The sequence below is a fragment of the Ostrea edulis genome, chromosome 6, assembly GCF_947568905.1.
Source record: "Ostrea edulis chromosome 6, xbOstEdul1.1, whole genome shotgun sequence".
Taxonomy (NCBI): Eukaryota; Metazoa; Mollusca; class Bivalvia; order Ostreida; family Ostreidae; genus Ostrea; species Ostrea edulis.
The window spans coordinates 26,660,795-26,680,524 of NC_079169.1; the positions used below are offsets into that span (position 1 = coordinate 26,660,795).

General features: G+C 34.5%; 1 protein-coding gene across 5 annotated transcripts in view; it reads right to left on the reverse strand.

Annotated features, from left to right (window-relative positions):
* The window catches only part of LOC125646625 (MAM and LDL-receptor class A domain-containing protein 2-like), a 39,205-nt gene that overhangs the window by 10,189 nt on the left and 9,286 nt on the right, over positions 1-19,730 (reverse strand). For all 5 annotated transcript variants that reach the window (XM_056142196.1, XM_056142198.1, XM_056142197.1 and 2 more), the window contains 6 exons: positions 17,927-18,045; positions 16,954-17,086; positions 16,493-16,671; positions 5,741-5,822; positions 4,204-4,365; positions 3,857-3,970 (listed from right to left, as the gene is read on the reverse strand). In XM_056142196.1, coding sequence (XP_055998171.1) covers positions 3,857-3,970; positions 4,204-4,365; positions 5,741-5,822; positions 16,493-16,671; positions 16,954-17,086; positions 17,927-18,045 — 789 coding nt within the window. The remainder of the gene's footprint in view (positions 1-3,856; positions 3,971-4,203; positions 4,366-5,740; positions 5,823-16,492; positions 16,672-16,953; positions 17,087-17,926; positions 18,046-19,730) is intronic.

Here is a 19,730-nt window from a genome sequence, read left to right on the forward strand (position 1 = left end):
GCATAAAGCAGAGTTAATGAGTTAAAAATTCAAAAGGAGAAACTTTGGTTTTTAATCGCAGCAAATAAGAGGCATAAATGAAATAACGGTTACTATACCGAGGCTGAAAAAGGTTTATGGTTTTCATTACTAATGTTCTGGAAAACTACAATTGTGGTGCTGTTTGGTTTGAAGCCGGAAATATAGCGTCCGTGGTTGGACAAATTATTTCAATGCAAACAGTATTGGGTGATGAAGTTCGACTCAGGACAAGGTGTTTATATGCCTGTATTTTGAATCGTTCCAGTTGTAATTCAAATATAATGCTGTCTCCAGAGGCGGTAAGTGAACTTAGATTCTGGGGGACATCAGTGGAGGAGATGAATAACAATAAGTCAGTTGACACAGTCTGATGTAAACAAAGTGACTTTCCCGTCTAATGCCACACGGATTATCGGAGGTACAGTCGCTACCTATTTACTCGAACCCACGACTCTAGTCTCACGAATCTCGACTTTTCAAAGGCTACATATGCAGCAGAAAAAGCACACACTATCAGTTAGTAGAATGTGAAATATGCTGGATCCAATGTAAACAAAGTGGCAGTGTACTGTGATGCTTCAGACATGGGTTTTGGTCATTTGACTTTATGTTCAGAGGATAAGCAAACTGAGTTAGAGTGGTATGGAGTGTGGAATGAATGGCAAAGTAAGCAAAGCTCCACTTGGAGAGAGCTTGAATGCTTGAGATAGTTAGGAGAATTTTATTAAAGTCACTTGACAAGGTTTAGGGCAAGTTAGTTGAGATAAATTGCGATAATCAAAATGTACCACATATATCGAGAGTGGGGAGTAAGAAGAAAAAGTTACAAAATATTGCAATGTCAGTGCATAGTTTGTGCAAAAAACAAGGATGTTCATACAGAAGGTAAATGGATACCCAGGGCAGAAAATAGTAAGGCAGATTCTCAAAGTAGGATGTAAGATTGTGATGACTGGTCAGTAAAACAATGTGTATTTGATTATTTTGACATTATCTGAGGACCACATACGTGTGATAGATTCGCAGATCTTCATAACAGTAAGTGCAAACATTTTAATTCCAAGTAGTGGTGTGAGGGAGCATTCGCTGTTGATGCGTTCTCTCAAGTGTGTACATACGATTTGAACTGGAGTGTACCACCGCTAAAGTTAATTCCTGAGGTGGTAAGGGAACTTGAAAATGACACATGCAATTGCACATTGGTAATTCAGGAGTGTAAATTCGCTCCCTACTGGTCGATGTTGATGGATATGGAAAAGAATTTCAAATTCCCTATATAAGAAATTTTTATAAAATACAAAACGATCATGCTATTTGCAGGGGTAGAGGAAATAATGGATTTTTTTGGGACAAAAAGGGTATTTCGTTTAACATGATTTTCCTGCAAATAAAATTTTGATAAAAGTAAAATATATTTACAGGAACAGGTTTACAGGACATCAATAAAACGACTGCAGAAAAATATGGTGTTGAACCGGGAAGTTATTTGACATATATGCGTCCATTCTTAAGCAGATGGATTTTGTCAAGCAAAAGTGAAAACACTAACAAATCTTCTTCAACGCTTTTAAGAGACGGGAGGTGTTGGTTGTTTTTTTTTTTATCACAGAGCAAGGACACAGTGCATTACCAGCAAATTCGATCCACGTGGCATTATACATGACGCATTTATTACAGATCGGGTCATCGCATCATCCGGTGAACAATGCCGTTTACGCAATCAAGTGGGCTCATGAATGTACTGGTTTAACCGATCCAACGCAAAAATTGCTATGTTACTTCTCTACAAGAAGCTACAAGACGAAAAGCTAGTCATAGTGTCTATAAGAAAGAAGTTTGTGATGAATTCATTGGTGAAAGTGATTTGCTAATTGTATGACATCTTACTATGATTTTATTTTGTTTTGCCGCTTTTCTTAGGTTTGATGAAGTTAGATCATTAACATTCAATGATGTGCTTGTACATGATGATCACATAGCATTGTGCGTTAAAAATCCAAAACAGATCAGTACAGACAAAGGGGCGAAGTTCTTCTCGCTAAAGGTTCAACGTCTGCATGTTCAGTCAATATGTATTTGAGATATTTAGATATTTTGGGTGCAATGGATGACAAGATTTTTTTCTTATCTACACAAATTTTCAGGTCTAAAAATGTTTGTAAATTTATTTATAAAAACAAAAAAACTTCGTTATACAGCAGCTAGAAGTAAGCATTTGTCTCGGGTTGGTGAACATGATAATATTGGAATTCATTCTTTAAGAGCAGGCGGGGCGACTGTGACAGCGAATTCAAATGTTGATGACATATGTTTGAAAAGACATAGGAGATGGAAGAGTGACACTGCCAAAGATGGCTCTATAGTAGAGTCTTTGGGAGAAAGCCTTCTTGTGTCAACATCACTGGAGTTATAGGAATTTTCTATCGCAGTCTTGTTCACCCTTTCTTTGTATTTTCCAGAGCAATCACGGCTGGCTTGTCAGGCATTATATGTTAGCGTTGTGTATTGTTTTATAATGGTAGTAATAGTGGGGAAATGTATTGATGACACAGCATATTATAAAATAGAATGATCCATTGTTAGCCAATAAGATTGCGAGTAATAAAAAACAGATGTTCGAAATGTAATTCAAGTATATTCACTTCAAGCCGCCGCTCGTCACGAGATAGACGAAACTTAAATGTATTTTCATTCGTACTATGTAATACTCCTTAAGAACTGTGACTTTCCCGTCTAATGCCGCACGGATTATCGGAGGTACAGTCGCTACCTATTTACTCGAACCCACGACTTTAGTCTCACGAATCTCGACTTTTCAAATGCTACATATGCAGCAGAAAAAGCACACACTTTCAGTTAGTAGAATGTGAAATATGCTGGATCCAATAGAAGACGGCCATTTTCCTCTACATATCTCTATTATATATATATATATATATATATATATATATATATATAATCATCCAAATAGAAAGAGTTGATATCACACAGTCAAAATAATTCAATAAAAAAGCAGGAAAATATACAGTTCCAAAATATATTTAAATCACAATATTTAATATTTAAATATATTTTGGAACTGCATATTTTCCTGCTTTTTTATTGAATTATATATATATATATATATATATATATATATATATATATATATATATGGAAATATGCACTGAAGTCCATTTCGGTCTGTTTAGATGATGTAAATATGTATATAGATTTGTTGCAAATTTATAATAAAAGTAAAAATGATTTGCATTTTCTAAGATATGTTGTTACAAGGGTACATGTACATTCATCACTAGATTTGCATAAATGACAGCATCAGCTTGCGGATGTACAGTGTAGTGGTCCGAGGTGTATCGGATGTAGTGGTCCGAGATGTATCGGAATCACTTGAAGGCAGGCGGTGTAACCGTGATTATTGTGCTTTATTGACGATACAGTTATTCAATTCATTGCAAAATTGTATGCTTGTATGTTCATACGATATCTAAATTTTGTCAATAAATCTGTTTTCTAAATTCCGTAAATGAAATTTACCTACTCAAAGCATTTGTAAAGATTACAAGATGTACGGTTAAACAACCTTTCGAATATATATCGAAATATGTTAAAGTATCGGCTAATTTATCAATATTGATGATAAAAATGAAACAAAATAATACAAAAGAAACCATCAGGAAATAATGCAAAATGACACTATTATGAAACACAATTCTATGGAAAAATACCACGTTAAGTTCATCCTTTCAATTATAGATATAAAAAGTGAAAAGAAACTTTAAAGAAAAGTTTGCATTTTGAACAATCAGAGATGCAGGATTGTTAAAAAACTTACTCTTTTCACAAACAAAAGGCCTAGATACCGAAGTGTTAAACGTTTCCCAGACAAATATGTACGGGTCTACCCGACCCTGGAACAGCTGTACGACAGTTGGATGGTGTTGGACAACTACATTTAAATCAAAACCATTATCGTATACGGTATTGGAGATGTAGATTACGTTGACATAATTCCTTTATTGGTTTTGTTAGATATTGTCAAATCTTTGCAGAATTATAGCTTTAAATCCATAGAAGTTGCAATTCGAAGCAGAAAATATGTTTCTGAACGAGAATGACGCGAATGTTACAATTTTCTCTCCCTGTCTTTCTCTCTGACAGTATCTCTCAATCAGTACCTACCCCCTGTTGCCGTGCCTCTCCTCTGGGGTCGTATGATACCTGTCCACCTTTCTGGACCCGGAGAAAGGCAATGTAGATTTGCTAATTGTTTGTGATTCACGGAATAGACGCCCAGCCTGTCCTGACATCTCTTATTCAGATTCATCCAGTTATTTTTCATATCTAGAAAAGAATTTCAGAACTTAACTCAGACTATGTAAACGTTTTATGTACCTCAAGTCTATCGAATTATGAGAAAGATGAAGACTGCGAACAGTGATCAATCTCAAAATCCTATAAAGAATACAAAATGTAAAACAGGGCAAACATTGACCACTGGACACAGGAAAAATGTTTATATAGGCTCTGCATGCGGTACAACCTTATAATGATTTACATAACAAAATATCTATAGATTAAAAAATACACCAAAGGAGGGATCAGTTATTTTCCGATTATAGTGAACACCACATTAACTGATAAGGCTGCAACCTGATAACTTAGAAGAAAGATGATTTTGACTATGGATTACTCCGTTTACCTGATCAAGACATAGGGTTCATGGTGGGTATGACTGGTCGACAGGGGATGCTTACTCCTCTTAGGCACCTGATCCCACCTCTAGTATGTCCAGGGGTCCGTGTTTGCCTAACTCTCTATATTTTGTATTCCTTATAGGAGTTATTAGATTGATCACTGTTCGTTATCTTCATCTTTTCACTTATTTACCAACATGATGCACCTAAAGCACTTTGTTAATCAATTTGTGAACAGAGTTCAATCGATTACAGTGTCTCTATACTGAAAACCCCTGACAACAAATACCCAGTAAATACTAATAATGTAACCCCTGACAACAAATACCCAGTAAATACTAATAATGTAACCCCTGACAACAAATACCCAGTAAATACTAATAATGTAACCCCTGACAACAAATACCCAGTAAATACTAATAATGTAACCCCTGACAACAAATACCCAGTAAATACTAATAATGTAACCCCTGACAACAAATACCCAGTAAATACTAATAATGTAACCCCTGACAACAAATACCCAGTAAATACTAATAATGTAACCCCTGACAACAAATACCCAGTAAATACTAATAATGTAACCCCTGACAACAAATACCCAGTAAATACTAATAATGTAATCATATTGACTTCATTCAGTTTGTATTATTGCTTTTTATTTGTTGTTGTTGCAAGTTTTGCATATTTGTTTACATTTTGTATAGAAATCTATGAAAACATAGAGGATCGATTTGTTTGCAGAAAGTATCCTTAATCAATAATCATGGTATAAAACGAGATGTATTTTCATTCAGTATATTCTGACGATAAAGTTAATTTTGTGAATTGTAAATAAAATCATTTAATTTTTTTTCATCTCATTAATTAACCTTCCAACGAGGGTTGTTTAACATGTGTCGCCAGCAGCCGCCTTGTATGATTTAAATACAATTTAAGAAATTGCACCATGACGTGACAGAAGTTAGCTCATTGTTTATTGAGACATTATAGGTTAAAGAGTGTTAGAATATTAGATATACCTTGTCCATTTATTTTGATCCTGATATCATCTATGGCAATATTTCCCAAAGATCCATTTCCGACGTTGGCTGATATGTATAGCTGTAAAATGAATACATATCTACGTAAGTACAACGCGCTAAAATGACACGAACAAATAAACCGTCAAATTATTAAATATTTATGTAGTCTTTTGGAATTCCCATGGCCATGAATAGTTCTTTATTAACTGAGATGTTCCTATATTCTTATAATTCCAATGTTATTTATTACAATTGTTTTGATTGGACAAAAATAAAGCTGAACAAAAGTTTACACATCAATAAATCCAAAAACGCGATGTATTCATACACGCCTGAAAACAAATAACATAGTGCGGGGAAACTATTCAAATTTTTGAAATTGTTAATAAAGTGAATGAATTGGAATTATAAGAATCAAACATTCTTATTGAAGAATTTATCGATGTGTAAACTACGGACATTTTACTCACAAACTTAACATAAAAGTGCTTTGCACTTTTATTCAGTTTGTGAGTAAAATGTCCGGAGTTTACACATCGATAAATTCTTCAAAAAGAATGTTTAATCCTATAATGAAGCTGAATTCATTCAAAAACTTCTACATGAGAAGAAAGAAAATTCTTGCTGTGGCCTTCAACTCAGCATTTAGATACAGGTATTTATCTATTGACAATATTCGTTTTCATTTATATGTTGATTCGATATATCCCAGTGAACTCAATATAAAAGATAATGCTATAGCAAGGAAACTTCCAAACGTGCCACATTGTGGATCAACCCTTTGGACGAATGGGATATGTCCCAAATTCGCTCCGAACAAAACATTGCTTGGCAAGCCAGAAACCAAAAACATGTAGTCTGCGGTGTAAATACGTTTGTAGATTAGTGTAGTTTTAATACGCAAGATCGTAAATATCGAGTTAGTGGAACTCTCTTGTAAAGAAGTCCGGAAAAGCGTGTCGATCTTGGGCATTTTTTGTTTATTCAAACATGGCATCGGAAGACGATTTAACCCGTACTTTCCACAATTAAAAGCATTTTTAAATGAAAGGTGTGCAAAAACGTCTGGATACAGGAAAAATGAACTCCTGAATTTGGCTCGTGAAGATATATGTTTGACGCAAGCTCTTCTCAGCTTTGGGAATTTCCTGGCTGACAGCAGTGGGAAAAATCCACCACATTTCCATTAAAATCTATCATTTGTGGATATTTCTGCGTATTTTGTTTCTTTCTTGAATCATTACTACAGGATACTACAATGCAATGATAGTGCGCCATTGTTAAAATCAGGTGAATCGATCATGATAAATGTTGCAGAACTGGTACTATTTACCAACATGCCCAAATTCTCGCATATTCTGGGTCTCGCGAGACTTTGAAAGGGGGAAGTAAAATTTAAAACCAAGACGGAAAAAGTAGTCGCGATCTTGCGTATTTCTAGGTGTAATTTTTGTTTTGCTATTCTCTGTTAATATTAGTCATATCATGTAAACCCTTTCGTTTGTCCTGAAGAAAGGACAGGTCGTTCTGAAAATTTGACATTATGGTTGTTCATGTCGTTGATAATTTTAGTGCTTATATATATATATATATATATATATATATATATATATATATACAGTATAATTTGTCCAAACCGGCCTCTGAGTACTATATATATATATATATATATATATATATATATATATATATATGTAAGACTCTAAAGTGCGATGGTCGCTCCAAAGTGCGATGGTCACGCCAAACCCCGATGGTCTGCGCCAAAGTGCGATGGTTTGTTAACGTTACGGACGCCAAAGTGCGATGGCCACGCCAAAGTCCGATGGTGCGGAGTTCAGTAACGTTTGTGACGTCACGTCATTGTGACGTCATTCTAAACGTCTTTCAAAATAAAACCGAAGAAATGCAACACGGACGACAGTAACGGCAAGGTATACAAGGTTGAGGATAGTGAGAACGACAACGTACATTTGTTGTCGAACTATCTACTTCGCCCATACAGTCTTTATTGCATGATCATTTATTACTTGTGACGTACTCGTAATAAAATCCTGGGGATATGCTATGATGCAAAACATTCTATACGATTTCGCGTCGGAAAATTTTGTGTTTAATAACACGACAATTAGATGGTAATGATATAAATTGAACTTTTTTTTTATGCATGGACTTTGCACTGATATTTAAGTGAAACAACATACGGTTGGTACAGTCTGTACCAAAACACTGTGTCGTTTACAAACCAATGGATTTCGGCGTGTCACACCACCGCACTTTGGCGTGTCAGACCATCGCACTTTGGCACACGAGTGTGGACCATCGCACTTTGGCGTGTCACACCATCGGGGTTTGGTGCAGACCATCGGAGTTTGGCGTGACCATCGCACTTTGGAGTCCCATCGCACTTTGGAGTCTTACATATATATATATATATATATATATATATATATATATATATATATATACAGTATACTATGTCCAAACCGGCCTCTGAGTATTCCGGTGCTCTGTCATTTCCGGCCAAAAAATATAGTCCCGAACATTTCTTTCCTTTATTATTAATTCCCTGTACTCCGGATACTGTGTATTCTGTATATCGGCCGGCTTACACAGTCCCCACTGCTCTCTATTAACTTTAATTTTCCTGTGTAAACCGGCCCCTCGATGATACACCACCCTAATTGTTACGGTCAGTTGTATTCGGTGTACACGAGGTCCCAACTGCTCGTAATTAGCTCTAATTATCGTATTTAAACCAGCCACCCCGCGATGACCAACCTGTCGGTATTCGGTCGATCACACACGGTGTACACAAAGGGTGTTTTAAGGGGAGCCTCAGGTAAGTATTGTATTGTATTTTTTATTGACCAAGAACCATACAGTTCATAGGTATAAAGTATATACAACAACTTATATAATGAAATGATAACAAAACATAATATATATCAAACTGATGTACATAGACAGGATAGATACTGAGGATAATCTTATAATAACTGAGATCTAATAGGGGAACATTTATATAGGTATTTACCAAGTTTACATAATTCCGTAATATTTCCAGTTGATAATAGTTGGATAAGCTTGAAAGTGTAGGGGTGTTTATTATAATATTTCTTTAAATACTGTTTTCTACAATCATTATAAAAAGGACATACTAATATAAAATGATATTCATCTTCAATACTATCTGAACATAATTTACATTTTCTTTCGTTTCTTGGAATATTGCTAAATCTACCTTGTTCAATTTCTAATCTATGTGAGGATAATCGGTATTTACTAATATTTTGAACATACATACTTGGAACGGATTTTGTAAGATACAATTGTAATTTAAAACCTTCATTGACATATTTATATAAGTTACATTTTGGTGACGTCTCAAAAACACTATAAATTTCTTGTATAAACACATCTTGTAGTCTTTGTTTTACTTCAGATAAAATTTGTTTTCATTTATATCATAAGTACAATTCCATACATATCCAAATCCTAAAGAATGTAATAAATTTCTTACATGTGTCAACCAACAAGTATAAGAATTTGAGTCACAAACATCTAACATTTCCTGATAAATACTCTTTAAAATACAATTATTTGTCTTCTTTAATTTTAACCAATATTTCAATATTCTATACTTTCTTAGCACATGTAGAGGTGTCCGTCCTAATTCATTGTAGACCATCATAGACATAGTAGACTTCTTGACACATAAAACTTCTTTTTTTTTTTTTTTTTTTACAAAAATTCAAATGAACATTTTCCAAATAATTTGCTGGATGTGAGCCTCAAACTTCACAACCATAATTTGATAAACTTCCTATATACGTATCAAACAATGACAACTGTGTACTTACATTTAAATGCATTTTTTAAAATTTTGGTTAATAGGCTACTTAAACCTTTTCTACATTGCACTGCTAAAACATTTTGTGTTTTGTAAAATTTTCCATTAAAATTTAATGCTATACCCAAATAATTAAAATTTTCAACAATACTAACCAACTTGTTATCATACTTCCAACAATAATAATTTTTTAATTTCACACCTTTTCTAAAAACAACTATTTTTTTGGTCCACATTAACCTTTATATTCCACTTTGAGGTATAATATTTGACTCCACTTTTTTGGCACGCTGTTTTTGGCTATGATAGCTCTAAAACTTCATTGTTATTTCGGATTTTAAACATTTCGGTTGAGCATCACTGAAGAGACATTGTTTGTCGAAATGCACATCTGGTGCATCAAAATTGGTACCGTATAAGTTTAATTTAAATTGTAAACAATTCAACATATCTTGTAAACCTTGTTCTGTTTCTGAAAAAAGTACCGTATCATCAGCATACATAATTTAAAACAAAACAATATCTTTGATTTCAACTGGGATACACATGTTTTCAATATATTTCATCTCGAAATCATTCACATACAGAGAGAAAAGAAATGGTGAGAGTGATTCCCCTTGCATCAAGCCCTCATTACAATTGAAGAGTTCTGATAACTGATTTTTGTGTCATACACATGATTTAATGTTAAAGTACATACCGGTAGACTTGATAATTTTTAACATTTGACAGTCAATACCACGTTTCGCTAATTTGAAAAATTACACTTTTCTGTCTATTTTATCAAAGGCTTTTTGATAATCTACGAAGCAACAATATAATTTCTTACCCTTAGCAAGGTTTCGATGAATTAATGCATGTAAAACAAAAATTGCATCTGTTGTACTAAAACCAGATTTAAATCCAAACTGAGCATCAGAAATAATATCTTCATTGCTTGACCACACATTTAATCGTTCATTAAGTATGGCTGTAAAGAGTTTTGACAAGTAAGTAAAAGAGTGCAACTGCCGATGAGTCGTAATCAGTTTAAAATAAAACCTGATTTTTGGGGTATGCACTTTTCAATTATGACAGCACCACGTTCGTGGTAATGGCGCCCTTCCTCCTAACGACAGAGGCGAGAACTGACATTAAAAGACAAAGTTCAATTAATCGATGAATTCGATACATTCTTGGAATGAAACAAAATTGTCAACAATCCAGTTATGTTTTCCAAAAGCAGGGTTTCCCCTCGTGGAATTCTCGGAGCTCTCCGGCGAGTCAGACAGTGATGATATGCAGTTAGTTAGCACAACTCGCCATGTCCGGTCGATCACTCGGCATTACATCAGTTTCCGTGTCACAAATTGAGACAGTTGAAAGCGATACATTTACGCCGAAAGCTGGGAAAGACAAAATTTAGACGAACACAAACTTGACGAACGTATATAATGTAGCACTTGATGACGGTGATGATGTAGACGAAATCGACAATTTACCAACAGAAAAGTGAAAAGTGCGTGAATAATTCCCAGATTTTAAACTATTTAATAAAAATTGAAACTTTTTCAAAAGAACACGACAATAAAACACTGACATTTATATTTTTACATTTTGAATTCTTTTTTGATAATAATAAAACGTTAGCAATCAATACACATGTATGCATAGACAGTGGATACAAGGGAAGCAACTCTCATTCTTGTCAACATTCTGCACTCCGGACTCTGTGTACACCGGCTAATTTCTTTGGAACCACACATAGCCGGTTTTGACAGATTTTACACACACACACACACACACACACACACACACACACACACACACACACACACACACACACACACACACACACACACACACACACACACACACACACACACACACACATATATACAAAGCCCTAAAATGACCAACGACACGAACAACCAGATTGTCAAATTTTCGGGACGACCTGTCCCTTCTTCAGGACAAACGAAAAGAATTACATAATGTGGCCAATATCAACAGAGAATAATAACAAAAACTACATATAAATACATCTAGCACTACAGCTACACTAATCTACAAACGTATTTACAACGCAGACTATATGTTTTTTGGTTTTTAGGCTTGCCAATCAATGTTAAAAGTGGAGCGAATTAGGTCATGCCTTATTCGTCCAAAGAGCTGATCCAAAATGTACGAAGTATATATATATATATATATATATATATATATATATATATATATATATATATATATCTCTCTCCAAAATTGAAATAGAGTCTCAGTAATCGGATACTAATATTTAAAAAATATGAAAAGAAAACACAGAAATCCTCCGTAAAGCTTTAATAAATTGTATTTATTAAACCAAATATACCCAGAATAACTTGTAGACGATGGAATAATGAAAGCTAAGGAGTGAGATAGGATACAGCTTCTTTCAAACACACGATATGCTAATGACGGAGAAATAATACCATTTGTACACACTTATAATCCGAGAAATCAAAACATCAATTCAATTGTTTATGAATTAAACAAGCTACTTAGGGAAGATGAACAAACAAAAGGCATATACAAGAACTGTCGTTTTATTAGCAGTAAACGCCAGCCCAAAAATCTTAGGAAAATACTTTGTTCCTCCCAATTAGATGACCGTACTTATACAGTGTCAAAGTGTACGGACCCTCGATGCGGTACATGTGACTACATTACAGAAGGGACCAGTTATAATTTTAACCGACGAGAATTTAAAGTTAATGCTAACATGTCATGCGGTACAAAGGATGTCTTTTATAATTGCCTATGATTTTCCCGTACTTTTTCCAGATCATTGTTGTACATTATCCATGACGTCACAATATAGACATTTAACGTTTCGCTTACTTTGACGTCATAATCACTGTTACTATGATACTGCTATGTAAAGCTTCTGAAGATGTAATGAAAGCGCTAAAGCTTTACGGAGGATTTCTGTGTTTTCTTTTCATATTTTTTAAATATTATTAGTTACACAGTTAGTTAGTGTAACGAATTTATCACGTCGAAGACCTCTAACTGTATATGTGGGGGTCTATATCATACAACTTAGTCAAATGTCTTTCCTTTTGAAACGGCTGCAAGTCGAACCCGACGATAAATAAAATTACTCGCCCAATACGGATTTTACTCGCATGATACGGTTTTTTTCACGGCGTCATGTGACCAAGATCTGACCAATCAGATTTCAACAATTTTGTCTGAGGCGTGATAAGGAAAAATACATGGTGTGAAAAGGAAACCCGTATCAGGCTCGGCTTCGCTTTTCGCCGAGCCCGATACGGGTTTCATTTTCACACCATGTATTTTTCCGTATCAGGTCACTAACTAACTCTGTAACTAATAATATTAGGGTAGATATATCGTGACATTGCCTATCTATACCGGTATGCATATCATAAATTGTGTATATATAAAGGTGGATATAAAATAGCATATACATATAGAAAAATCCGTAGTGAGCGAGTAATTCATTGTCTGGTTCCACTTGCAGCCGTGACAAAATTGGCGAAGCGATAAGTTGTATGATATAGACCCCCACATATACAGTTAGAGGTCTTCGGCGTGATAAATTCGTTACACAGTTAGTTAGTATCAGGTCACTAACTAACTCTGTAACTAATAATATTAGGGTAGATATATCGTGACATTGCCTATCTATACCGGTATGCATATCATAAATTGTGTATATATAAAGGTGGATATAAAATAGCATATATATATATATATATATATATATATGTATATATATATATATATATACATATATATATATATATATACACATATATATATATATATATATATATATATATATATATTTATTATATACCCATCAATGTATCGTTCGTTGATACTGTGAATTTCACAGCGTGTGATACGGTTTTCCGGATCACCACTCTGTGGTTTTCTGATTCCGTATCAGTATCCTCTGAAACTGATGCCGTCACAATGACGTCATAATGCATCAACGCAACGTTATTTGTGGAAAATATTGACCACGTCACTGAACAAAACTGCGTACACAAAACAATTTCATGGTATGTGTGTGGTTTTGATAGTTTGGATTACATTTATTATCTTATAAATGTGGATTTAAAATGCATAGGGGGTATATAATAAATTTATCATTACTACAGTAACTTGATCCGAAGAGTTGGATCACGTCTCGTTGACAGGCGCGGATCATCAGATCAAACTCGACGCTTCGCGTCTCGTGTGATCTGATGATCCGCGCCTGTCAACTCGACGTGATCCGACTCTTCGGATCAGGTTACTGTAGTAATAATATATATTTATCACGCCTCAGACAAAATTGTTGAAATCTGATTGGTCAGATCTTGGTCACATGACGCCGTGAAAAAAACCGTATCATGCGAGTAAAATCCGTATTGGGCGAGTAATTTTATTTATCGTCGGGTTCGACTTGCAGCCGTTTCAAAAGGAAAGACATTTGACTAAGTTGTATGATATAGACCCCCACATATACAGTTAGAGGTCTTCGACGTGATAAATTCGTTACACAGTCAGTTAGTGACCTGATACGGAAAAATACATGGTGTGAAAAGAAAACCCGTATCGGGCGAGGCGATGCCGAGCCCGATACGGGTTTTCTTTTCACACCATGTATTTTTCCGTATCAGGTCACTAACTAACTGTGTAACTAATATTATCAGGTCACTAACTAACTGTGTAACGAATTTATCACGCCGAAGACCTCTAACTGTATATGTGGGGGTCTATATCATACAACTTATCGCTTCGCCAATTTTGTCACGGCTGCAAGTGGAACCAGACAATGAATTACTCGCTCAATACGGATTTTTCTCGCATGATACGCTTTTCTTCACAGCTTCATGTGACCAAGATCTGACCAATTAGATTTCAACAATTTTGTCTGAGGTGTGATAAGTATTTAATGTCAGTATCAGGCGCGTAGCCAGACAGAAAATGAAGTGTACGCAAAGTAAGGCAGGGGGTATGGGGGCTGCCTTGAGGCCCCCAGTGGGTCCAGGGGGCGAAGGCCCCGGAAGCTCCTGGTTTTTTTAAATTACAATCACCAATTTTTTTGAGTATACAACGGGTTTTTTGGCTGTCAATTTACGAAACAAACGAATTCAAACAAGACAGAAAAAGAATCACAGATTTGTTTTAGGAAGCTTGATATTACCAAGTCACCAAATGTTAAATTGACACTTGCTTTACGAACTGGAGTTGATTTATTTTTTAGTTGTTGCCGACAGGTATATGAGTAGAGTATAGACACACATGGTATATATTGCTAATAACAAAGGGTATTCCAAATCCGTCTACTTAATGTACATAAATGGTGTACATTAAAATCGATTCGACATTTGCTGAACCAGGTATTAATAAGGGAATTATGGATACGTGTACAACACAGACCTGTAATAATTCTGGTATGATAAAATACACTCAAAGTGCTAGTCCGAAATATCTGATGTTTTCCTGGCATTTTTATGATTTTGATATTTACCGTGCCAGGAAAACGTCAGAACCGGCGCCATTACGTAAACTGGAAATTCGCCGTCTGCACCTGGAGGCGGCATTCTCGGGTCGATTTTAAATACTTGCGAGCCAAATTTAATGTTAAAGTCATAATTAATCAATAAAACGATGCTTTTTGTACTAACTAATATCGATTAAAGGAAAATATCACTCCGAAATTCGATAACATAAGCACACAATACGCCGGTTTCGAGATACGTCCGAGTTATTTCCCTTTGGAGAACTCTCGTACATAGTAAGGTGCGAAAGAATTTGTTTACACGCGGGAGTGGGACAGATATTCATCACAGCGTAAGTGAATGTACTCAGTAAGTTTCTCATACGCTGTTTGATAACCCGAATTCGACTGATACACAAACTAAGTAAGTGATAAGTATTTAGGGAGTAATTAAATACATAGAATTCTTATCCTATCACGTTATCTCGCTGGTCATATGTACCATATCCAAGATATTTCTTACAAATATGACATTGTTTGTATGTTTCCACTTCAGTAAAACATTTCTTTCGATAGTATTTAGTATTTCCCACATTTACATATTTAAAGAGAAGCCGCTTTTAATACATTTCATCGTCTTCCTCGTTGGCTGTATATCCACTCTGTCCCACTTGGGCATTCAAAGTTCCACTAAATTCACCTCCTATACAGAAGAGTTCGTATCTCGAAACTGGCGTATTGTAGTCAACCGAATTTTCGCTGTCATTTGAGCGAACAAGTCACGTGACTCAAAACAGCCAATCTGATTAAAACCAGATCCTGATATCCGCTCACTAAGATCGCTACACTAGTTTAGCGATCCAAGTGAGCGGATCTCAGGATCTGATTTTAATCAGATTGTCAAAACAGCTCGACTGTTTGTTAAAATGTTTTCATGAGGCTGTTTATGTTATTAAAGAACTCATAAAATCGATATTAGTAAGTACAAGAAGCATCATTTTATTGATTAATTATGACTCTAACATTAAATTCGGCTTTTCGGGGATTTGAAATTCAAGAAGCTTTTTAAATTGGATTGAATAGACATGATGATTGGAGTTAATCATAAATCGGAAATACATAGCGCAAAGTTACACTTAAGGCAATGACATAAAAATGTAAAAATAATTTCTCTCTTTTTCTTTTTTTTTTTTTTTAGCAAATAATGTGTACGCAGTTGCGTACTTGCGTATAGACAGCTACGTGCCTGAGTATAGATCTACCTTTATTTGTGATTATTTCACGTCGCGATATTACTACCAATGTGATTATTTCACGTCGCGATATTACTACCATTGTGAATGTTAAGAGATAGCTATCTTTAGGTAGACATGATATGTGTATTCATCTTGAACGAAAACAACAACAAAATACAGTAAATTACCTTTGTTTTCTCATCTATAACTACAGTGCGATTACACCATATCCATGATCTTTGTTGATTTCCATATTTATTAAAAATCTCTTTTTCTTCAGCAGTTTCCGTTTTCTTCAGGTAAACTCTCAGCGTATTCACGTGTCTACCATTCATATTATAATACATACTGAATGTTATGTTAACATCTGAAAAAACACCATAGTTGTTGATTTCATTAATTAAACTTTAAATAAATACTTTTATGTATCAACATTGTAGTACATGTACTATTTAGCTCAAAGTATGAAATATTTAAATGTTTTTATACTATTTGGCTCAAAGTATGAAATATTTGAATGTTTTTATACTATTTGGCTCAAAGTATGAAGTATTTGAATGTTTTTATACTATTTAGCTCAAAGTATGAAATATTTAAATGTTCTTATGCTATTCAACTAAAACTATGAAATATTTAAATGTTTTCTTACTATTTAGCTCAAACTTAGAAATCAGGACGGCTTTATGTCCTTTTTGTCTGCCTTTGACATCAATAAAACTAAAGTAATTTCCCTCGATATTATTCCCGGGTCCCGTGGTTGGATATCTTGGTGTACTTTCATTCTGTGAGAGATGAAAAAACAGATCTTCATTAATCACACTCTGAGAATATGCAGTATAAGCTGTTGACGTCCAGTATGTCTATCCCCGATGGGTAAATACGCGAATGCTGTACATTTTATAACACAATAAGAGATATGGTTTCAGACCTGGGGTAATGGTAATGTAATGTAATCATTACATTTTTTAAAGTAATGGGGTGTAATGTGTAATGCACCCATTTTTAAATTACAAGTAATTGTAATGTGATGCATTACTTTCATAAAAATACCAGTAATGACCATTACTTTTCAATTACATTTGAATTACATATCAACATCATATATTTCCAAAGAGGTCTAAATTAGGGGGTTACTAACCCCCTAATTTAGACCTCTTTGGAAATAAAATATGCGATATTACTAGATGTATTTGAATATACAGCAAAGTCTTTGTTTAGAACTTATCTTGATACATAGTCATAGTGTGATTGACAATCACTCTGAATTAAAAGTTAATTTCAAATAAAGTGTGTTCATAAATTTTCTTTGTATTTTTCCCCTTTGTAATGTGTAATATAATTCATTACTTCAGCAAAGTAATTGTAATTTAATTACTTATATGAATGAAAGTAATGGAAATTGTAATGGTGAAAATTACAATGTAATTGTAATTTAATGCATTACATTTTAAAGTAATTGACCCCAGGTCTGTATGGTTTACATAATAAGGAACTTAGTTTGTAATTACAGCAACGAATTAATCCAATATGTTAAACGATCATTAATTTGACATTTTTTATCAATATATTTTTCTATCACCAGCATGTAACATTGCCATCTGAAAATAGATAGTCATATTTACTCGAGTGATTTTCCAGTCAAAGTTGTCGCCCTTGTCCTGTTCAAAACAAAGATCCTGGTTTCCTTCAAAATCACATTTTACTTCCCCTTTCATGTAGAGATTCTGTGTGGATGTCGTCTCTGAAACGATATTAGAGAATAAACAATAAACGTCCTTTTCTTTGCTTGATTCTTAATCGATGTAATTCTTAATCGATGCAAAAGAAAGCGAAGGGTTCAGGGATTACACTTTAGGTGGCTTACTACACCCAGAAATAGTTTCTCAAACCAGTACGAATTGTTTTAATCATAAAAGTTATGATGATATATAATAAGTATATATGCCAAAAGGCAGATAATATGCAAATTTGGATAAAAATATATTAAAAAAATTATTTCAACACATATGAACAAAAGACTGGCGGATTTGAACTCAATATCTGCGGTTCACCAGTTCAATACATTTTTTCTCTTTTATTTAGTCCAATACTTTAACCACTGAGCTACAATGATAGACAAACAAATAGATCGATGCAAATAATTTCACAAAACATTTAAATCGCCATCTTGTGACGTAGTGTCATATTTAGAGTATAAGCTTTAGTGTAGTGAGCTACCTTAAGTGCTGATTTTAAGAATCCCAGTCTTGCAGAGAAGAGACTCTTAAAAGCTTTCAAGTTAAAAAAAAAATGTAAACGAAATTTTATTTCATCATTAGGAATGGTTACAAAAATACATCTAGATACATCCAATTATACGAATTCAAAAATTAGCAAGCGAGTTTTGATAATGAAATGACTTCTGATACATAATGTATAGTATTTTGAATTATTTGGGGGCGTTAAATAGTAACCTATTTTACATTTTCTTGAACAGAACTGGTTAGAATAATACACTTTATATCATGTGGTTAAAATCACTTGGAGAATTACATTGCCGGGGATTGAACTCGTACGGGTAAACGCGTAATCGGCGATTCGGTTGTTATCGGACATTCGGTTCAATGATGTTGTATATTTAAGAAACATAGGGTAAGTTCATACGTGGTTTTTATTTACAAAGACACATTCTATGCAGCGGTGATTGTAATTCTAAATAGGTATATGACCATCCTTTCAACAGCTAAAAGCACACTTCAAGCAATTCCCAATTGAAGAGATTAAACATAAATTTCGTTATGTATTCTGTAAAAATCTACAAAAATGTGATACTAGAGAATAGTATTTATTCAAGAGGATCGATTGATTATATCTTGTTTAACGTCTCGCTTGAGAATTTTTCACTCATATGGAGACGTCACCAAGACCGATGAAGGGCTTCAAATTTAGGTCTATGCTCGACGCTTACAGCCATTGCATGAGCAGTGAGGGTTCCTTAGCGTGCCACACCTACTGTGACACGGCTCATCCGGTTTTAAGGTCATCTCTGAGGACCCGTAACATTCACACCTGATGCCGAGCGTTTGGCGATGGAACTGTCGCTACCTGTTTTAACGACTTAGGTCTGTCGCTATATATTCAAGAGGAGATATTCAGTGTTATCGAACATTTCGGTATTTTAGTATTTATGTTATCGGAAATAAGGTTTGCATCGTGTTTCGAAATACCTTATACAGCATTACATAGACACTAAGTTGGTGTTTTAGTGATAAAAAATTCGTGTTCGTGTTGTTAAGTGTCCGAAACGGAGTAATAGAGAGAGACATATAAAAGTGATTGCGCTGCGTCATCCTCATCTGCTTGGTAATGAGTTGATTGATTGATTATTCTACGTCTCGTCAAGATTTTTTCACTCATATTGAGACGTCACTAGCTATAAATTTACAT